This window comes from Myodes glareolus, chromosome 2, assembly GCF_982192425.1.
Source record: "Myodes glareolus chromosome 2, mMyoGla1.1, whole genome shotgun sequence".
Lineage (NCBI taxonomy): Eukaryota > Metazoa > Chordata > Mammalia > Rodentia > Cricetidae > Myodes > Myodes glareolus.
Window position 1 is genome coordinate 109,588,944 of NC_142027.1, and position 18,554 is coordinate 109,607,497.

At 43.3% G+C, this 18,554-nt stretch overlaps 1 protein-coding gene across 2 annotated transcripts in view; it reads left to right on the forward strand.

Moving 5' to 3' along the window:
• The window catches only part of Col26a1 (collagen type XXVI alpha 1 chain), a 137,562-nt gene that overhangs the window by 39,677 nt on the left and 79,331 nt on the right, over positions 1-18,554 (forward strand). The window contains exon 3 of one of the 2 annotated variants that reach the window (XM_087903513.1): positions 7,156-7,259. In XM_087903513.1, the coding sequence (XP_087759639.1) occupies positions 7,156-7,259 (104 nt within the window). The remainder of the gene's footprint in view (positions 1-7,155; positions 7,260-18,554) is intronic. The other variant, XM_087903514.1, reaches the window with a different exon arrangement.

Below are 18,554 nucleotides of genomic sequence, written 5' to 3' on the forward strand. Positions count from 1 at the left end.
ATATTGTTGTTGTTGTTGTTGTTGTTGTTGTTGGTGGTGGTGGTGGTGGTGGTGGTGGTGTGTCTGTGTGTGTTAATGTGCAAGTCAGAAGACAAACTTTACGGAGCCAATTGTCTCCTTCTACATTTTTTTTTTTAAACAAGAATGGATATAGAAGTCTTTTATTTACCTAAGTATTTTACAGTAATTCTAGTATAATTTTTTTTTATTTTTCCATCTCCTACATTTACATGGGTTCCAGGAATTGAACTCAGGTTTCTAGGCTTGTGTGGCAAACCCTGCACTCACTGAGCCATCTTGCTGGCCCATGACCAACATTATTCAGGTGGATACCGGGATCAGGGTCTGATCCTAATCTTTTGAAAAGCTTTACCCACAGAGCTCTCTCTCCAGCCTCCACCAAATTCCTTCGTTGTTTGAGATGAAACCTACCCACCTACTCACTAGGTAGCCTCACAATCCTCTTGCCTCAGTTTCTCAAGAGTGTTGAGCCACCCTGACTGGCCGGTTGCCCCTTTCATCTGACACTGGGGAGTGCCAGAGGCCAGAGACAACCCTTCCAGCCTCAGTATTGTAGTGGAACCACCCCCTTTCTACCTGCTGGTCTTCTGCTGTTAGCTGCGGGGGGGGGGATAAATAATTCCCCTCCCAGCATTGCCTCCCCAGTTCCATCATCGAGTCTCAGGCCTGCCTTGCTACTTCCCAGCCAATTCCTCTTCATTGTGTTCTCTGCTGAAGAAGCAGGGGCCCATGCTAGCCAGGGAGCCTGGAAGGGTGGCCTGCCCAGTGAGAGGTGGACGTCAGACTCTTTTGGATGAAGAATTAGGCCTGAGCCAGTGGCTTCTGGATCATGTAGTATCCAGGATCCCATTAAGAGACCTTATGTTACTATAGGGAGGTCACCTTCAAAGGGCTGAGGGTTATGGCCTCTGCTCATCTATCTCTAATGTAAAGGTATCTTATGCCTGATGGGATACCTCCTTCAAATCTCTCCTTCTTTAAATGTGTGTGTGTGTGTGTGTGTGTGTGTGTGTGTGTGTGTGTGTGTGTATACATGTGTGCATGCCATGGCACATATGTTGAGGCCAGAGGACAATTTTCAGGAGTCGGGTCTCTCCTTCCACCAGGCAGGTCCTGGGGATTGGGCTCAGATCGTCAAACTTGGCAGCAGGTATCTCTACTGCCTAAGCCATCTCGCCAGCCCTTCTAATCGCTTTTAATGCAGCCCGCTTTTGGGGACACATTGGCACGTCTGAAGACTCCTTGAGTCTGACCTCATTCTCCTCTGGGTGTCACTTGTCTTCTGTCCATCTGTCCATCTGTCTCTTCTGGGTCCCTGCTTCTCGGTTAGCAGCCCCTGACTCCCTTCCATGCTTCTCTTCCCTTCCTGTCTGACCTCAGGTGGAGGTCTGCACAAGGGGTGAGTCCCCTCACAGGGAGAGGTACTTGCCGCCAAGCTTGAGAACCTGAGTTTACCCTCTGATCATGGTAGAAGGAGAGAACTGACTCCCACAAGTTGCTTTGTGACCCCACACCCGCAGATGCAGTGGTTTGTACCCATACACATACTCAAACAAAACTGGAGAAAGTCAGAATTTCCCTTCACCACACTCATCTGGTGTTGGCTCCTCACTCTTCTGTGCCTGCCTTATATGTTATTATCACTATTATTTTGTCTTTGGCCAGTGCGCTGGATGGTTTTATGTCAACTTGACACAAACAAAAGTCATCTGAGAGGAGGGAGCCTCGATTAAGAAAATGACTCCATAGGACAAGGCTGTGGGCAGTCATATAGAACCTTTTCTTCATTAGTGATTGATGGAGAAGGGCCCAGCCCTTGGTGGGTGGTGCCACCCCTGCACTGCTCGTCCTGGGGTCATAAGAAATCAGGTTGAGCAAGCCATGGAGAGCAAGTCAGTAAGCAGCATCCCTCCATGGCCTCTGCATCAGCTCCTGCCTCCAGATTCCTGTCCTGACTTCCTTCAGTGATGAGCAGCAATGCTGATGTGTAAGCCAAATGAACCCTTTCCCCCTCTGTTTTTGGTCATGGTGTTTTGTCACAGCAATAGAAACCCTAGCCAGGACAGCCAGAGTCTCACTATGTAGCCCTGGTTGACCTACAACTTGCTATGGAGATCAGACTGGCCTTGAACTCACAGAGAGCTGCTTTCTTCTGCCTCCCGAGTGCTGAGGTTAAAGGTGTACATGCCATGCCTGGCAACTTGTTCACTGACATTCCTATCACCTGCACAAAGCAGGCTTTTGCTAATTGTTTACTGACAGCAGGAATGACGTATAACCAAGCTCTCTCACAAGAAGTGTAGGAGGGAAAGAGGAGGGAGCTTGTCATCTCTGCCCAGAGGACAGAGGTGCTTCATAGAGGAATGGACATTTAAGTTTCACTGTGAAGGGTCTTTGGGAAAAGGAAGGAAAGGTATATGCAGAGGGGAAACTTCGTGGGCAAGACCAGGAGCAGGAGGCTTGACATAGTGGGGTGAAGCACCCTTAGGTTCCGTCTTCCAGGGGCTCACAAATTCATGAAGCCTTCTAGATATCCAGGAGACAAAGTTGTCCCTCAAAGTGAGCTTTGATCGGCCAGACTGGTGAAACAGCGCCACCCACTGGTGGAGCCTGTGCCTGACATTGAGGTCCGCTAGGAGCCCAGATTTCTGGATGTCTGAGTGCCACCAGTCAGCAGCACAACCTCGAAAATAGCGACCAGAGGGAAGCTGTACTGGAGGCACAAACTCTCCTCTTGCAGTCCAGGGGTCTGAAAGCAGAAGCCTCTGGCAGCTTCTGGAAGGAAAAGTGTTCCCTGGCACCGGATAGCCTGAATGGAATAACTGGGCCTTGGAATGGTTCCTCCGACTCAGTTCACTTGTAGCATCGCTGCTACGAAAGTTTCTTAACATCTTCCTGCCTCAGTTTCCTCATGTGCAAGCCTGGAATGGTAATGATCTCTGCCTCTTGCCTTGTTCTGCATGAGTGTATATAAACTATTTGCTACAGTATCCCACTGGCCCTTACTGAATCTCAACTTACTGTATCAGGGCCAGCGAGATGGTTCAGAGGGGAAAGGTTCTTGCTGCCAGGCCCGAGGACCAGAGTTTGATCCTCGGGACCCACACAATGGGAGGAGAAAGCCGACCTCTGAACGTTGTCCTGTGGCCACTGTATGTGTGCTCTGGCACATGCACAGCCCTCTCTGTACAATGATACTACATAATTTTTAAATGTTCTGTATCGTGATACAATTATTTTTATGTGCATGTGAAAATGCACTTGGAATGCTGTCCACTTTCGAAAAAAAGGATTATTTTTTTTGGCTTTTTTTGTGTTTTGTTTATTTGAGACACAGGGTTTCTTTTTTAAAAATTGTTTTTATTGAGCTATATATTTTTCTCTGCTTCCCTTCCTTCCTCTCCCCTCCCCTTCTTTCCTCTTTCATGGTCCCCATGATCCCAGAAGTTTACTCAGGAGATCTTGCCTTTTTCTACTTTCCATGTACATTAGATTCATGTATGTCTCTCTTAGGGTCCTCTTTGTTGTCTACGTTCTCTGTGATGGTGGATTATGGGCTGATTTTTTCTTTATGTCTAAAAGCCACTTATTAGTGAGTACATATGATAATTACCTTTCCAGGTCTGGGCTACCTCGCTCAATATGATGTTTTCTAGATCCATTCATTTGCCTGCAAATTTCAAGATGTCATTATTTTTTCTGCTGTGTAGTACTCCGTTGTGTAAATGTACCACATTTTCCTTATCCATTCTTCAGTCGAGGGGCATTTAGGTTGTGTCCAGGTTCTAGCTATGACAAACAATGTTACTATGAACATAGCTGAGCACATGTCCTTGTGGCACGATTGAGCATCCTTTGGATATATACCCAAAAGTGGTATTGCTGGGTCTTGAGGAAGGTTGTGTCCTAATTTTCTGAGAAATTGCCATACTGAAATCTAAAGGGGCTGTACCAGCTTGCTTTCCCACCAGCAATGCAGAAGTGTTCCCTTTACCCCACAACCTCTCCAGCATAAGTTGTTATCAGTGTTTGTGATCTTGGCCATTCTTACAGGTGTAAGATGGAATCTCAAAGTTGTTTTGATTTGCATTTCTCTGATGGCTAAGGATGTTGAGCATTTCCTTAAGTGTCTTTCAGCCATTTTAGATTCCTCTTTGAGACAGGGTATCTCTGTAGCTTTGGAACCTGTCCTGGAACTAGTTCTTGTAGACCGGGCTGGCCTTGAACTCACAGAGATCCGCCTGCCTCTGCCTACTGAGTTCTGGGATTAGAGGCATGTGCCACCACTGCCTGGCTTTAAAATTGTTTTTAACTAAGTGTATGGTGTATGTCTGAGTATAGGTATGTCCACGTGAGTTCAGGTGCCTGTGGAGGCCAGAGGCACTGAGTCCCCAGAGCTGGCATTAGAGGCAGTTGTGAGCTGCCCAGTGTGGGTGCTTGGAATCAAACTCAGGTCTTCTGGAAGAGCAGTACATATTTTTAATCACCGAGGCACCCTAAAGCCTCTTAGAACAATGTTAAAAGGTGTTTTATTTCGTGTGTACAAATGTTTTGCTTGCATGTGTATATGTGCACCATGCGTGTGCGGCCTCAGAGGCAGAAGAGGGAGTCTGATCCCCTAGGACTGGTTGTGAACTGGGTGCTGGGAAATGAACCTGGGTCCTTTGTAAGAGCAACAAATACTCTTAACAATTGAGCCATCTCTCCAGCCCTCTGGCTACCTATTTTGAGACAGGGTCTATCACTGTCTTGGAACTCGCAAGTAGGCTAGACTGGCTGGCCAGTGAACTTCAAGTGTCCTCCTACCTCTGCCTCCCCCATTCTGGGATGACAGATGCATGCTGTCACATCTGGCATTTTTACATGAGTGCTGGGGATTTGAACTCAGGTTCTCATGCTTGGACAGCGAGCTTCTTACCTGCTAAGCCATCTTTCCAGTCTGGTACTTGGATTCTGACCAACATCATTACTTAAGACCTGGACTGGATGGAGTACCTCTGAGATGCTCAGAGGCTGGGCGAGGGAGGAGCAGTGTGTGTCACAGTCTGTAGAAGGGGCTGTCCCACCCCAAAGGAAAGCAGGGGCTTGTAACGAAACACTGGAGTGCTTCTAAAACATAACTTGGAGGGGACGTTCAAGAATTCCCACAAACAAAGCTCTATTTCTGAAATCCAATTTTAGAAACGGCCATGATTTGTGTGTTTCCCTGTCAACGGGATAGCTCCAGATGCTGCTACCAATTAATTCGTCATCTCTCCATTTGCCAGCTGAGTCACCCCGTGTCAGTGGATTTAAGTGTTTGTGAAGTCATGTGGCCTTCTTTGAAAGGGGGATTGGTGCAGACATGTTTGGGGAGAGAGCTGAAGTGACACACATGAACCCGGACTGGTGATCTTTGACCATATAGGCATTTTTTTTCGAGGTAGGGTCCCACTATGACTAGCCTCGGCTGGCCTCAGACGTGAGGTCCTCCAGTCTCAGCCTCCCCAGGCACTGGGATCACAGGTGTGCCCCATAACACATAACATAACTGGATTTCATTTTTAACCTTTCTTTGTGTGTGTATGTGTGTGTGTATGTGTATACGTGTGTGTTCTCGAGTGTGCATGCATGTACATGCATGTATGTATAGTGCACCTGCAGCGGCAGAGACTGGGAGTTGGTTCTCTACTTCCTGTGTGAGTCTAAGCGATTAAACTCAGACCACCAGCCTGGCAGGAAATACCTATTCACCCATCACACCTTCACACCAGCCCCTCAACCGCACTTTGCAAAACTTCATCTGGAGCTCACAGATTTGGGTAGACCAGTTGGCCAGCAAGCCTCAGGCAGTCTCCTGTCTCCACTGAGAGCTGGGACCATGAGCACACGCTACAGCACCAGGTTTTTGAATGTGGGTTCTGCAGATCAAACTCATATCTTTATGTGCAAGGCAAGCACTTTACCGACAAAGCTGTTCCTTCCCTCAGCCCTGCTTTTCACCTTCTTCATGTGTCTAATAGCTCCAACTGTCTTCCGTGGCTGTCCGAGTTTTAATCGAAATGCATTTGCTGAGGGCGAGCACCTGTTGCGCCCACAGTACAACCCCAGGATGACTCAAGAATTTAAGACATTTCCCCACAACAAGTAGATCTATTTGGAGACCTAGAGAAAGGAATGGATGAGCAGGTTGTGGTACACGCCTGGGTGAGTGTCTTAGTTAGGGTCACTACTGCTGCTACAAAACACCTCGACCAAAAAGTAAGTTGGGAAGGAAGGGGTTTATTGGAGGAAATCAGAACAGGAACTCAAGCAGGGCTGGGACCTGGAGGCAGGAGCTGATGTAGAGGACACGGAGCAAGCTTACTGGTTTGCTTCCCATAGCTTACTCAGCCTGCTTTCTTATAGAACCCAGGACCAGCAGCCCAAGGATGGCTCCACCCACCATGGGCTGGGCCTTCCTGCATTGATCACTAAATGAGAAAACGCCTTACAGCTGGATCTCATCGCGTTATTTCCCCAACTGAGGCTCCTTCCTCTGATGACTCCAGCTTGTGTCAAGTTGACACACAAAACCCAACCAGTACAATCTGCCCAGATACTCAGGGGCAGAGACCAAAAGATTGAGTGTTCAAGGTTTACCTGGGAAGATACAGAATATGTTCAAGGCCAGCCTAGGCAACTTAGTAAGACCTTCTCTTAAACAGAGGGCTGAGGGTATTTAGTGGAAGAGTACCTGCCTAGAATCCCCCAGTGAGGGGCTGGGGTGTGGCTCAGTGGTAGAGTACCTGCCTAGAATCCCCCAGTGAGGGGCTGGGGTGTGGCTCAGTGGTAGAGCCCCTGCCTAGAATCCCCCAGTGAGGGACTGGGATAGGGTGAGGATGAGGGCTTATCTCAGGGTGTTAGAGTGCCTGCTTAGCAGCTTCTAATGAGGGGTTTTGAGGAAGCAGAGTGGTCTGGAAGGGTCTCTGATCCCTGCCTGGTTTCCAGGGCTGGCGATTTATCTAGAACCACAGAGTCAGTGAGCACAAAGCCGGGGTGACATGCCCACTGTCCTGGTGACCTGCTGAACTCTAAGCAGGCACAATACCTTCAGCAGCCAGTCTCGGGTGGACAGGCAGGAGTGCCTCCCCACTGACCTCGACCTTGTGTTAGTTACAGAACTCTCATCAGACCGACCTACCGGGTTTCCTACCGCACGGTGACTGCGCTGGAGTGGAGGTGTTGCCCTGGGTTTACTGGGAGCAACTGTGAAGAGGGTAAGTAGGGGATGGGGCCCAGTCATCTAGGCTGGAGGGGCGGTGGTGTTTCCGTCCTCACCCCCAACTGCCCTGTGCCAGCTGCTCCCCTTTCTATGGACTTTGAGAATGCAGTTCTTTATTTTCCTAAAGCTCCCTAAGCCCAGTGGATCTGGGTGCCGAGGTCCGCCATGTTTGCAGGTCCTGACTTGGGTTCCTCTTTGCCTTGATTGCCTGGGTGATGGGGGAGCCTCATGAGTGGTAGCCTGTTTCTTCTCCTGGCTCTGACACACTCAGAACCGGGGCAGGTATGACTAGTTGTTCATGGCCAAACAAACACAGATAAAGTTTAATTGGGTACAATCAGGCAGACGCCAGGGTCAGGCAGATGCCAGGGTGCTTAGGCTTGTCCCATTACTTCTAAAATAAATTGACCCATTTATTTTAATCTACATTGTGTTTCATAGCTCATTACCTCATCTCTCCATACTGCTGCTACCTCTGTGTCTGGCTGATGACTCCACCTTCTTTCCCAGAGTTCTCTTTCTGCCCAGAAGTCCCGCCTACACTTCCTGGCTATCTATTGGCTGTTCAGCATTTTATTACACCAATCACAGCAGCACATTTTCACATAGTGTACAAATATTCCCACAACACATGGTGCTATAAATAAATAAATATATATACACACATCATGTTATCTATAATAAATGTATATTGCACGTATTAACACATATGTATCTCATATATTAATATATGATAATTACATATATCACACTCACAAAAGACTCTGTAGGCTGTGCGCATATTGTGAAGGTCAGAAGTCGACCCTGGAACCATCAACCTCATCATTTTGAGACAAGGTTCCTCACTGGAACCTGGGGCTCACTGATTAAGGTAGGCTGGTTGGTTGGGCAATGGGTCACAGGAATACCCCAGTCTCCAGCTCCCCAGTGTGGAGATGGCAGCCAGTGCAAGCAGCTCACCCAGCTTAGTGGTCCTCAGGCCAAGGCTTGGGATCCCTCCAGCCCCTCAAGTGCATGTTTGACATTTTAAATTTATGAAGAGTATATTTGGGCACTGTCCTGTTATAAATCAAAGAGCACCTATTTATGCTCAGTGTTGAAGTGTAGAAACGCCTAGAATGCCTCTTTCAAAGTAGCCTCGAGTCTTCCTTTGGCAAAAAATTAAAACAGAACCAAAAAGTGGCAACAACAGCAAACCTCGAGACCTTTTTTGTGCTTACAGATCAACCATCCAAGGCCACGCCTTCTTGTGGACAGGTCTTCTATAATGCCCTTTTCAGTGGTGTCGGGGAGTGGTTCGACGTCGTCTATAACTGAACTCCCATTATAAGATATTTGAGTTATTTCCAATTTTTTCATGGCATTCCTATAAACATCTTTTTAAAAAATAAAGTAAATTTTCCATATTCTTATAATGCACAAATGTTTATTTAGTTCTCTCTCTCTCCATATGTATGTGGGGTGCATTGCCCATGTGTGAATGTGGAAGTCTAAAGAGGGCACTGGGTACCCTCTACCGTTCTCTTAACCTTAAACCATTTTTTTTATTTTTCTTTAATGTGTATGGTGTTTTGCTTGAATGTATGTCTGGGCATCGTGTGCATACTCGGTGCCCACAGAGGCCAGGAAAGGGCAGCAGATTCTCTGGAACTGGAGTTCTCAATGTTGGGGAACTGACATGTGGGTGCTGGGAATTGAACCCAGGTCCTCTGCAAGAGCAGCCAGTGCTGTTACCTGCTGAGCCATCCTCCAGCCTGCTCTGCCTACTCTTTTGAGGCAGGGTCTCTCCCTGAATCTGAGGTTCATCTCATGTGTTCTTGGCTTGTTTTGACCAGAAGCCTACGAGCTCCAGCTATCTTTCTGTCTTGTGCTGTTATGTATTAATTTGTTTGCTGGCTTGGGGATTCAATGAGTTTCATTAAGGTTCCTTACAAGAACATGGTAAGGGATACTTACATGGGCATGGACAACTCACTAGTGGCTACAACACAGAAGAAAATGCCTCTTCTTCCCCCAGTAACAACTCACTGCATAGAGATCTATAGAGAGGAGTGGAACCTCCTGAGTCCCTCCCTCCTCCAGGATGGGGTCTTGATGGGCCCAGTCTAGAGTGGGTCTCTTCAGGCAATCACACCTGACTGATGCTGAGAGTCTGAGTCCTAACGCTGTGTCATGCCTACAAGACAGAATTCTGGGACACTTCCCACCTCCCTCCAACTTTTTCTTTCTTTCTGTCCTTTCCCCTGTGGTGTTTCCTGAGCCTTGGAGGGGGTGACACAGTTGATTCTAAATTGAGACAATATTGGTACAGTTCTGGAGTCTACCTAGTGCCCACCAGTAGATGAGTGGATAGAGAAGATTGTGTAGAGGAATGGATGGGGAAGATGATCCTGTACACACAATAGATGGATGGATGGGAAAGATGCGCCTGTACACACAGTAGATGAGGGGATGGAGAAGATGTGTCTGAACAAACAGTAGATGAATGGATAGGGAAGATGATCCTGTACACACAGTAGATGAATGGATGGAGAAGATGCGCCTGAACACACAGTAGATGAATGGATGGGGAAGATGATCCTGTACACACAGTAGATGAATGGATGGGGAAGATGATCCTGTACACACAGTAGATGAGGGGATGGAGAAGATGTGTCTGTACACATAGGGACTTTTATTGAGCCACAAAGGAGAATGAAATGGTGTCATTTTTGGGAAAATGACTGGGGAGCAGAAGTTCATGTTGAACAAAACCGGTCAGGCTCTGAGGGACAATTGGTCTGTGCTTCCTCTTACACCCAAAATCTAGAGGACTGTGTGTGTGTGTGTGTGTGTGTGTGTGTGTGTGTGTGTGTGCGCGTGCGCGCGCGCATGCATGTGTAAGCCAAAGGTTGGTGCCAGATGTCCTCCCCAATTTTCCCCCACCTTATTTTCTGAGCCAGGGTTTCTGTTAGATTTACTGCCCAGTGAACTCCATCAATTTCGGTCTCTGCTTCTCTAGTGATGGGATTTCAGGCACATGGCTATACACACCTCTTACATGTAGTGCTATCTTATTTGTATTTCAAAACTTGCCTGAAGATCAGAGAGTAAAACAGCCACACTAGTCAGCCATACAGACCAGGCAGTGGTGGCACACATCTTTAATCCTGGAGTCCACACTAGTTCACCACAGAAACCAGGCAGTAGTGGCGCACGCCTTTAATCCCAGCCCTAAAGAGGAATATAAAATGGGAGGAGACAGCTCTCAGACACAGTCTCATTCTGAGATTCCTGGAGGCAGGATTGCCATTTCAGACTGAGGTAGAGATAAGAGCCAGTGGCGGGCTGCTTTGTTTTTCTGGTCTTTAGCCTGAACCCCAATATCTGTCTCTGAGTTTTTATTACTCATGCTACATTGGGCACCCAAAGTTTGGGGTATGAATTCATAAAAAAAAAAGTTTGCTTGAAATGTTTTAGTCACCGGCATAGGCCAGAGCTGTGGGTGGGGCTCACCAGGCTTTCTTTTCTTCTTCCCCAATCCTCTCAATGCCCTGTGAGTTTTTCAGACAACCAGCTCTCTCTCCCTCTCTCTCCACGGTGAGTTGAGGGCTCTCCCTGAACCCCCTTCATGGGCTGCTGCCAAACTAGGTAACTACCTGAAATCCAGTCAGGCTTTTACTGTTCTACACAGCAGCAATCAGCCTCACATCTTCATCAACATCGTCAGTAGATTTGGTAAGACAATTGGGAGTTCTTAAAGGTAGGAATTAGTTAAAAGAGAGAGATTTTTCTCACATTAAAAAATGAAAAAAAAGATTATAATGGAGGAATTTGGGTCTCTGTATGAAAATATGCTAGACAGTTTAAAAATGGAATAATTAAATGAGAGCATATCTGATTTAGATGGGATTTATGTAACGTCAATTGTAAATATTATCAGCTTTATAATTTTTGTTTTATCACTAAAAAAATTGGTTAATCTTGGTGCTAAGATACAGTCTTTAGAAAAACCTAATAAAACAGATTCCAGAAATATTCAAATCCAGACAGAGGAATTTAATGGAGAATCAATTTCAGCATTGCATTATAAGAAAAGAGAGGAACAGCCTAAGGTTTTCAGATAACCAACCTTAATATATCCAGTAACCTTACAGGAATTGCCAAATGGCAGAGGCTCTGTTACAGCTAACTGGACTCCTGTGCCAGAGTTAGATTTAAGGAGATTCAAGGAAGCAATAGTCTCATACGGCATGCATTCACCTTTCTGTGAAGCAAACGTTAAACTCTGTCAGTTTGTGATAGAATTATCACTAACAACTGCATAGAGTTGGTTAAAGCTGTTTTAGAGCCTGGTCCACAAGTACAATGGAGCATCTGGTCCAGAGAAGAGGCTAAGACTATTGAACAATGGAGTAAAGCTACAGGTAGGGAAATTCTTGGAGAAGGACATTATATTACCATAGAAAGGCAAGCTGTATATGATGACCACACCCTGGATTTATGCCACACAGCAGCTTTGAATACTTGGCACAGAACTGGAGAAATAGGAAAGAAAAAGTGAGTCATTTACTAAAGTTATGCAGGGCCCAAAGGAAGCCTTTTTGGATTTCTTACAAAGATTGACTTCAGCAGTAAATAGAGTAATATCAAATTTAGAAACTAGGAAAATAACAATTGAATCTCTGGCTTTTGAAAATGTCAATTTTCTATGCAAAAAGGATAATTAGACTGGTAAAGGCAAAGTCAGTACCTTCGGAGGAATGGGTTCGAGATACAGTTAATACTGAATCTCATGACCACGACGATGCATGGGTAGAGAGGTAATTTCCAGAGGTTTGAGGAAAAATTGAAATGTCAAGTGTTATAACTGTGGCAAGCAAGGTCACCATTAAAGGGACTGTAGACAGGGCTCCCCTAGAAACAATGCTTTTTCTAAGAATAGTTTATTCACAACACCCCTCGTTTCTGGATTATGTGGAAGGTGTAGCAAAGGCAGGTATTGGACTAGTGAATGTAGGTCAACAAGGAATATTCATGGTACTCTTTTGCCATTGGGAAACTCCATGAGAGGCCTCTCGTGGGCCCCTATGCCAAATCCAGTTCAATCATTTCCTGCCACGGGAGAGGAAACTCCTTCCCAGAGCAATTAAAGAACCTAATGACTAGTGTAAGAAACCATACTGCTCTAGATAATAAAGCAGCTATAGAAGATAAAACAAAAACTTCAGAAGAAACCATAAAGTGAGTATTTTGGCAAACTTCTATACATGAACAAAGACCAAAATTAAAAATATGAATAAATGGCATTGTCATGAAGGTCTGGTAGACACAGGTGTGGATGTAACAATAATTTCATCAGAATCTTAGCATCCAAACTGATCTCTTCAGGATGTAAATGTTCAATTTTTAGGGATTTGAACTTTATCTCAGGTAAAGCAGAGTGCAAGATTGGTCAAATGTATAGGGCCAAAAAGACTGAGACAGATATTAAAGCCATGTGTAACTAACATAGCCATGAATTTATGGGGATGTGATTTGTTGCAGCAATGGAATACTCAGATTATCATTCCCCCAATCTTAGAAACAAACCATAAATTAATGTATATTTCTGGGGGAAAATATTAGAAAGTTTTATAAAGAACAGTCACTGACCATTCAGGTTGTACAAGAACAGGGCACAACAGCTGCTGGTCTTCCAAAGGCACCAACAGCCCTACCTTTAAAATGGTTGACAAAAAAACTATATGGGTTAAGCAATTGCCTTTAACGATAGAGAAACTGCAGGCTTTAGAACAGCTGGTACAGAAGCAACTAGATACGCAGCATATTTAAGAATCAACCAGCCCTTGGAATTCTCCTGTATTTGTTGTGAAAAAGAAATCTGGAGAATTGTAACAGATCTAAAAGCTGTTAATAAGGTGATTCAGTCAACAGGCTCTCTACAGTCTGGCATTTCTTTGCCTTCTCAATTGCCTAAATGGTGGCCTCTATAGTTGTTGATTTAAAAGATAGTTTCTTCATTATACTTTTACCAAAAAAAAAAAGACAGAGAAAAATTTGCCTTCACAATACTTACTTATAATAAATCTCAGTCTGCTAAGAGATGTCAGTGGAAGATTCCTTCACAGGGAATGTTAAATAGCCCCACCCTGTGCTAATATTTTGTAAGTTAGCCATTGGAAATGATACATAAGCAATTTCCTGAATCTATAGTTTACCATTACATGGACAACATTTTGCTATCTTATTCAAATGTAGATACTTTAGAAAGAATGTTTGAAGGATTAAAGAAAAAATAGCCTTGTTGGGGGTTACAAATTGCTGCTGAAAAAGCACAAAAGAAGATTTATATTAATTATTTAGGTTATAAAATAGGTTTACCAAAAATTAGACCCCAGAAGATGCAAATAGAAAAAATTGATTGCAGACTTTTAATGACTTCCAAAGATTGCTAGGAGACATTTTCCATCTACAGCATACTATTGGGATAGGTCCTGCTGACCTGATTAATTTAAACAAAACCTTAGATGGTGACAAGGACTTAAATAGTCCCAGGGAATTCTCAGCTGCAGCTGAGAGAGAATTGACTTTGATTGAAGAGAAATTACAGAAGGCACAGGTGGATCCTGTGGATCCAAATCTTAACTGCATTCTGGTCATATTGCCCTCCTAATATTCCCCTATAGGAATTTTAATGCAGAGGGAAGATATTATCTTAAAATGGATCTTTTTACCACATAAACTGAGTGAAAAATTAAATTTAAAAACTTATGTGGAAAAGGTCTCTGAGTTAATTCTAAAAGGAAAATTGAGACTGTCAATTAGCAGGAATAAACCCAGCAGAAATTATAATACCTTTTAATAATGATGAAATTGACAAATTATGGGAAGAAAGTGACCCCCGGCAAAGAGCTTGTAGTTATTTTGGGGGAAAAATTATCCCAAAAGCAAGAGAATTCAACTTATAAAGAGAACTAACTGGGTCCTTGCTCACATCGTATGGGACACACCAATAACTGGAGCCCCTACATTCTATACTGAGCAAATAAATCAGGAAAGGCAGGTTAAAAATAAAAAATTTAAGTAAAGCAGATCAAAGCCCTTATGATTCTATCCAAAAGTCAGAATTATATTCCATTCTTACGGTACTAAGGGATTTTAAAGAACTTCTTAACATAATTACCTATTTGCAATAGGCAGAAAGAGTTGTTTTGCATATTGAAACCACCAAATTTATACCAGATGATACAGAATTGACTTAATTATTTACTCAGTTACAAGATTCAATCAGGAATAGTAGTCATCCCATATCCATAACACACATCTGATCCCATACAGGTTTGCCGGGTCATCAAGGACAAGTCAATGCAGAAATCTATCAGTTATTGATTGGAAATGTACTGAAGGCCTTAGACTATCATAAAAAAGCATCATGCCAATAGCAAAGGTTTACAAAAAGACTTTTCCATCACGAGGCAGCAGACCAAGGATATTATAAGGAAATGTCCTACTTGTTCTTTATATGACCAAAAATACTACCTGCAGGAAGTAACCCAAAGGGTACTCAAAGGAATGAAATACTACCTGCAGGAAGTAACCCAAAGGGTACTCAAAGGAATGAAATACTACCTGCAGGAAGTAACCCAAAGGGCACTCAAAGGAATGAAATACTACCTGCAGGAAGTAACCCAAAGGGTACTCAAAGGAATGAAATACTACCTGCAGGAAGTAACCCAAAGGGTACCCAAAGGAATGAAATACTACCTGCAGGAAGTAACCCAAAGGGTACTCAAAGGAATGAAACACTACCTGCAGGAAGTAACCCAAAGGGCACTCAAAGGAATGAAATCTGGCAGATGGATGTGCTTCATTTTGTAAAATTTGGATAACTAAAATATGTACACTACTTTGAATTCAGAAAAGACTAATTCAGTAATCACACATTTATTAGAAGTTATGGCCATCATGGATATACCTGTACAAATAAAGACAGGCAATGCTCTAGTCTCTGTCTCTAAGAGAATGAAACAGTTTTTTGCTTATTATATTATAAAGCACATTATAGGTATACCACACAGTCCTACAGGCCAGGCAGTTCTAGGAAGATCAAATTGAATTCTAAAGGATATGTTAAATAAACAGAGAGGGATGATAACAACCCCTTGAATAAATTGCATAATGCTTTATTTATTTTTGAATGCTAATGAGACAGGAACAACTGTTGCAGAGAGACAGCGATAGTAGAAAAAACTACAGAATTAAATCAGTCAATACACTTTAAAGATGTACTGACCTCAGAATGGAAACCAGGAAATGATGTGCTCTCTGGTGGAAGGGGTTTTACTTTTGTTTCCACAGGAGAAGAAAAACTATGGGTACCATCAAAATTGATAAAGATTCAGTTTGAACAAGAGACACCTCTTAATTAGAAGAGATGGTAGTTCATCAAACAGCATGGTCATTTAATCTGAACTAACCTATAAAACTAACAAATGCTTTTCATTTGATCAGATATAACTTGCCAAAAGAGAATATCCCCAAAATTAGTGTTGGGGAAGGGTTTTGTTTCTCTATTTTTAGGATAAGCAAGGCATCCAGCTAAGGAATCTGAAGACCACTGAACAAATGAGACATCTGAAGAAAAAGGACAAATCATTCAGAAAAAATGTCTCAGGAGTAAATTGACCTATTGGTGTATCACATTTCCAACAGCATAAAATTTCATAAATCTTCCCAAATGTTTGTTTCTGATATTCTCTGCAGAAATGTAATGCAAATGGTCTTTTATAGTCCTAGTCCAGTTAAAGATTAAAGCTGGTTTTGGAGTTGGAATGTGGCTCTCTCCTCCTCAAAGCCTAAGAATGTTTGTTAAAGTGAAATCCAAAATCTGTGTCTAACATCAGAAGAGCTACCTGATATGGGACAGAAGAAAAACAAAAATTTAAGGATCATTTTATTGATACTAATATCATAATCCTTTGGTTTTATATTGACTCTTTAACAGCTTTTCTTAAGGTATAAGATTTGTAAGATTAATCTATCTCTCTATATATATATGTGTGTGTGTGTGTGTATTAATATAGAGTACTAACTAATTCTAGAAAAAGGTTTCATCTACCTCCCTGATTTCATGATTTCAGGTTTGAGTCTCTATTAGTTTTCTGCAGTGGGCCATGAGCAGGCCTAACGGTGAGTGACCTTTGAAGCCTCCAGAAGGAGGATGGGGTCCCAGGACGACAACTCCTCCAGGACTATGATAACACCACTAAACACACTTTTAATCCTAGCACTCAGAAGGCAGAGGATGGCGAATCTCTGTGATTTCAAGGCCAGCCTGGTCTACAGAGCTAGTTTCAGGACAGGCTCCAGAGCTACAGAGAAACCCTGTCTTGAAAAACCAAAACCAAAACCAAAACAAAAACAAAAAAAATTGGCTTTGAACTGCAAACTGCTCAGAACGATTTCTAGATTGAATCATCTAGCTGAGGTGATTCAGCCTCACAGACTACTCTAGCCAGGACTTGAGACGAGCCTTGCACTTTCCCATTATGCAGAGACTGGACAACAAATGATACAGCTATCTCTGTCAGGACTTGACAATTAACCCAACTTTTTCTTTTCAGGATCCCCTAAAGATACCAGCACCCCCAGACAGCAGAAAGTAAATTTAAGAATACAATGCTTGTATTCCCAAGAGGTGGGGTGGGTGGTTTTTGGTTGTTCAATAGATTATGGGTATTTGTCATTGTTTAGGGAGTTGGTTACAAGTTGTTATTGGTAATGGTCAGGAAAAAAAGGTAAACAAAGGAAAATTAGATGCAAGGTTCTTGTTTTGAAAAGTAAAAAGGGAGAATATAGATATGATAAGATTAAAAGGTAGATTATTGAGTCTACTTTTAAAAAGCAACTATTAGTTTTATATTGGATTGCATTTTTGTATACTGCTACAAATTTGATATCAAAGTTGTTAGAACATACTATACATACATGTCTAATCTTGTTCAAGGTTTTATACCTATGCAGCTCATTTATCAATGCAATGCAAATTTCTAATCCTTGAAAATTATTATTACCAACTGTTTAGGATAATAAGGAAATGCAAGTTAGTAATTGACCACCTATAATAAATTAAAGTTTTTATATAAATAAATAATATAGTTTTTCTTATTTTAGTTATAACCTTTTTTATTTTAAACAGAGGGGAAATGCAGTGCATTTTAATAAATAAAGCTTGCAGGAAGATCAGAGAGTAAAGCAGCCACACTGATCAGCCATACAGACCAGGCAGTGGTGGCCACACCTTTAATCCCAAGGACCATACTAGTTAGCCATAGAAGCTGGGTGGTGGTGATGCACACCTTAATCCCAGCACTACAGAGGAATATAAAATGGGAGGAGGTGGGTCTCAGTCTCAGTCTCATTCAGTTGATCCATGGAGGAGGGTCGCCACAGCAGTCTGAGGTAGAGGCTCTCCCTCTCCCACCCCCACAAATGGCAGTGCTGTTGACTTGCCCTACACAGAGGCCTGGACTCTGGGTTTGTTTACCAGAAACCTCTCTTGATCCTACCCGAAGATCAACCAACGACCTTAGGCAGGGGCATCTAATCCTGGCCAACCCTCAACAGCCCAAAGACCCCCGACCCTGTCGATATAATAAGATCTGCCTGCTTTCCCCAATTTTTCTCTTCTTTACCCCATTTCTTGGTCCCCAACAAACCTTTCTACCATGAAATTGTCTGGCTCAGACCACTGTGCCCTTGTAGCTGGTTGCTTTCCTTTTCTGGTCTTCAGGTTGAACCCCAATATCTGTCTCTGGGTTTTTATTATTCGTGCTACACGTGCAGGGGTGCTGGGGATCCAACATGAGCCCTCATGCACGTCCAGCTCCCAAAGACATGTTTTAAAGTTTCTGACTTGTGCTGAACTCAGATGCTGATTTCTGCCAAGGCCAAGTGCAGGAGGCAGCACTGAACATGAGTATGGGTCTAGTCTTTCTTGTTAGGTCTGATTTAAGAGTGGTTCCATGGGGTTGGAAAGATAGATCTGCAGTTAAGGGCGATTGCTGTTCTTGCTGAGAACTGAAGTTAGGTTCCCAGCACCCATACTGGGTGACTCTCAACTGCCTATAACTCCAGCTCCAGGACTTCTGATGCCTCTGGCCTCTTTGAGAACTCATACAACACATGTGCACACCCCCATACACACACATGCATATATATATATATATAAATATACAGCTCTTTAAGATACATGTATATTAATAATATATCCATATATGCATATGTGTGTGCATATAGTTATATATAT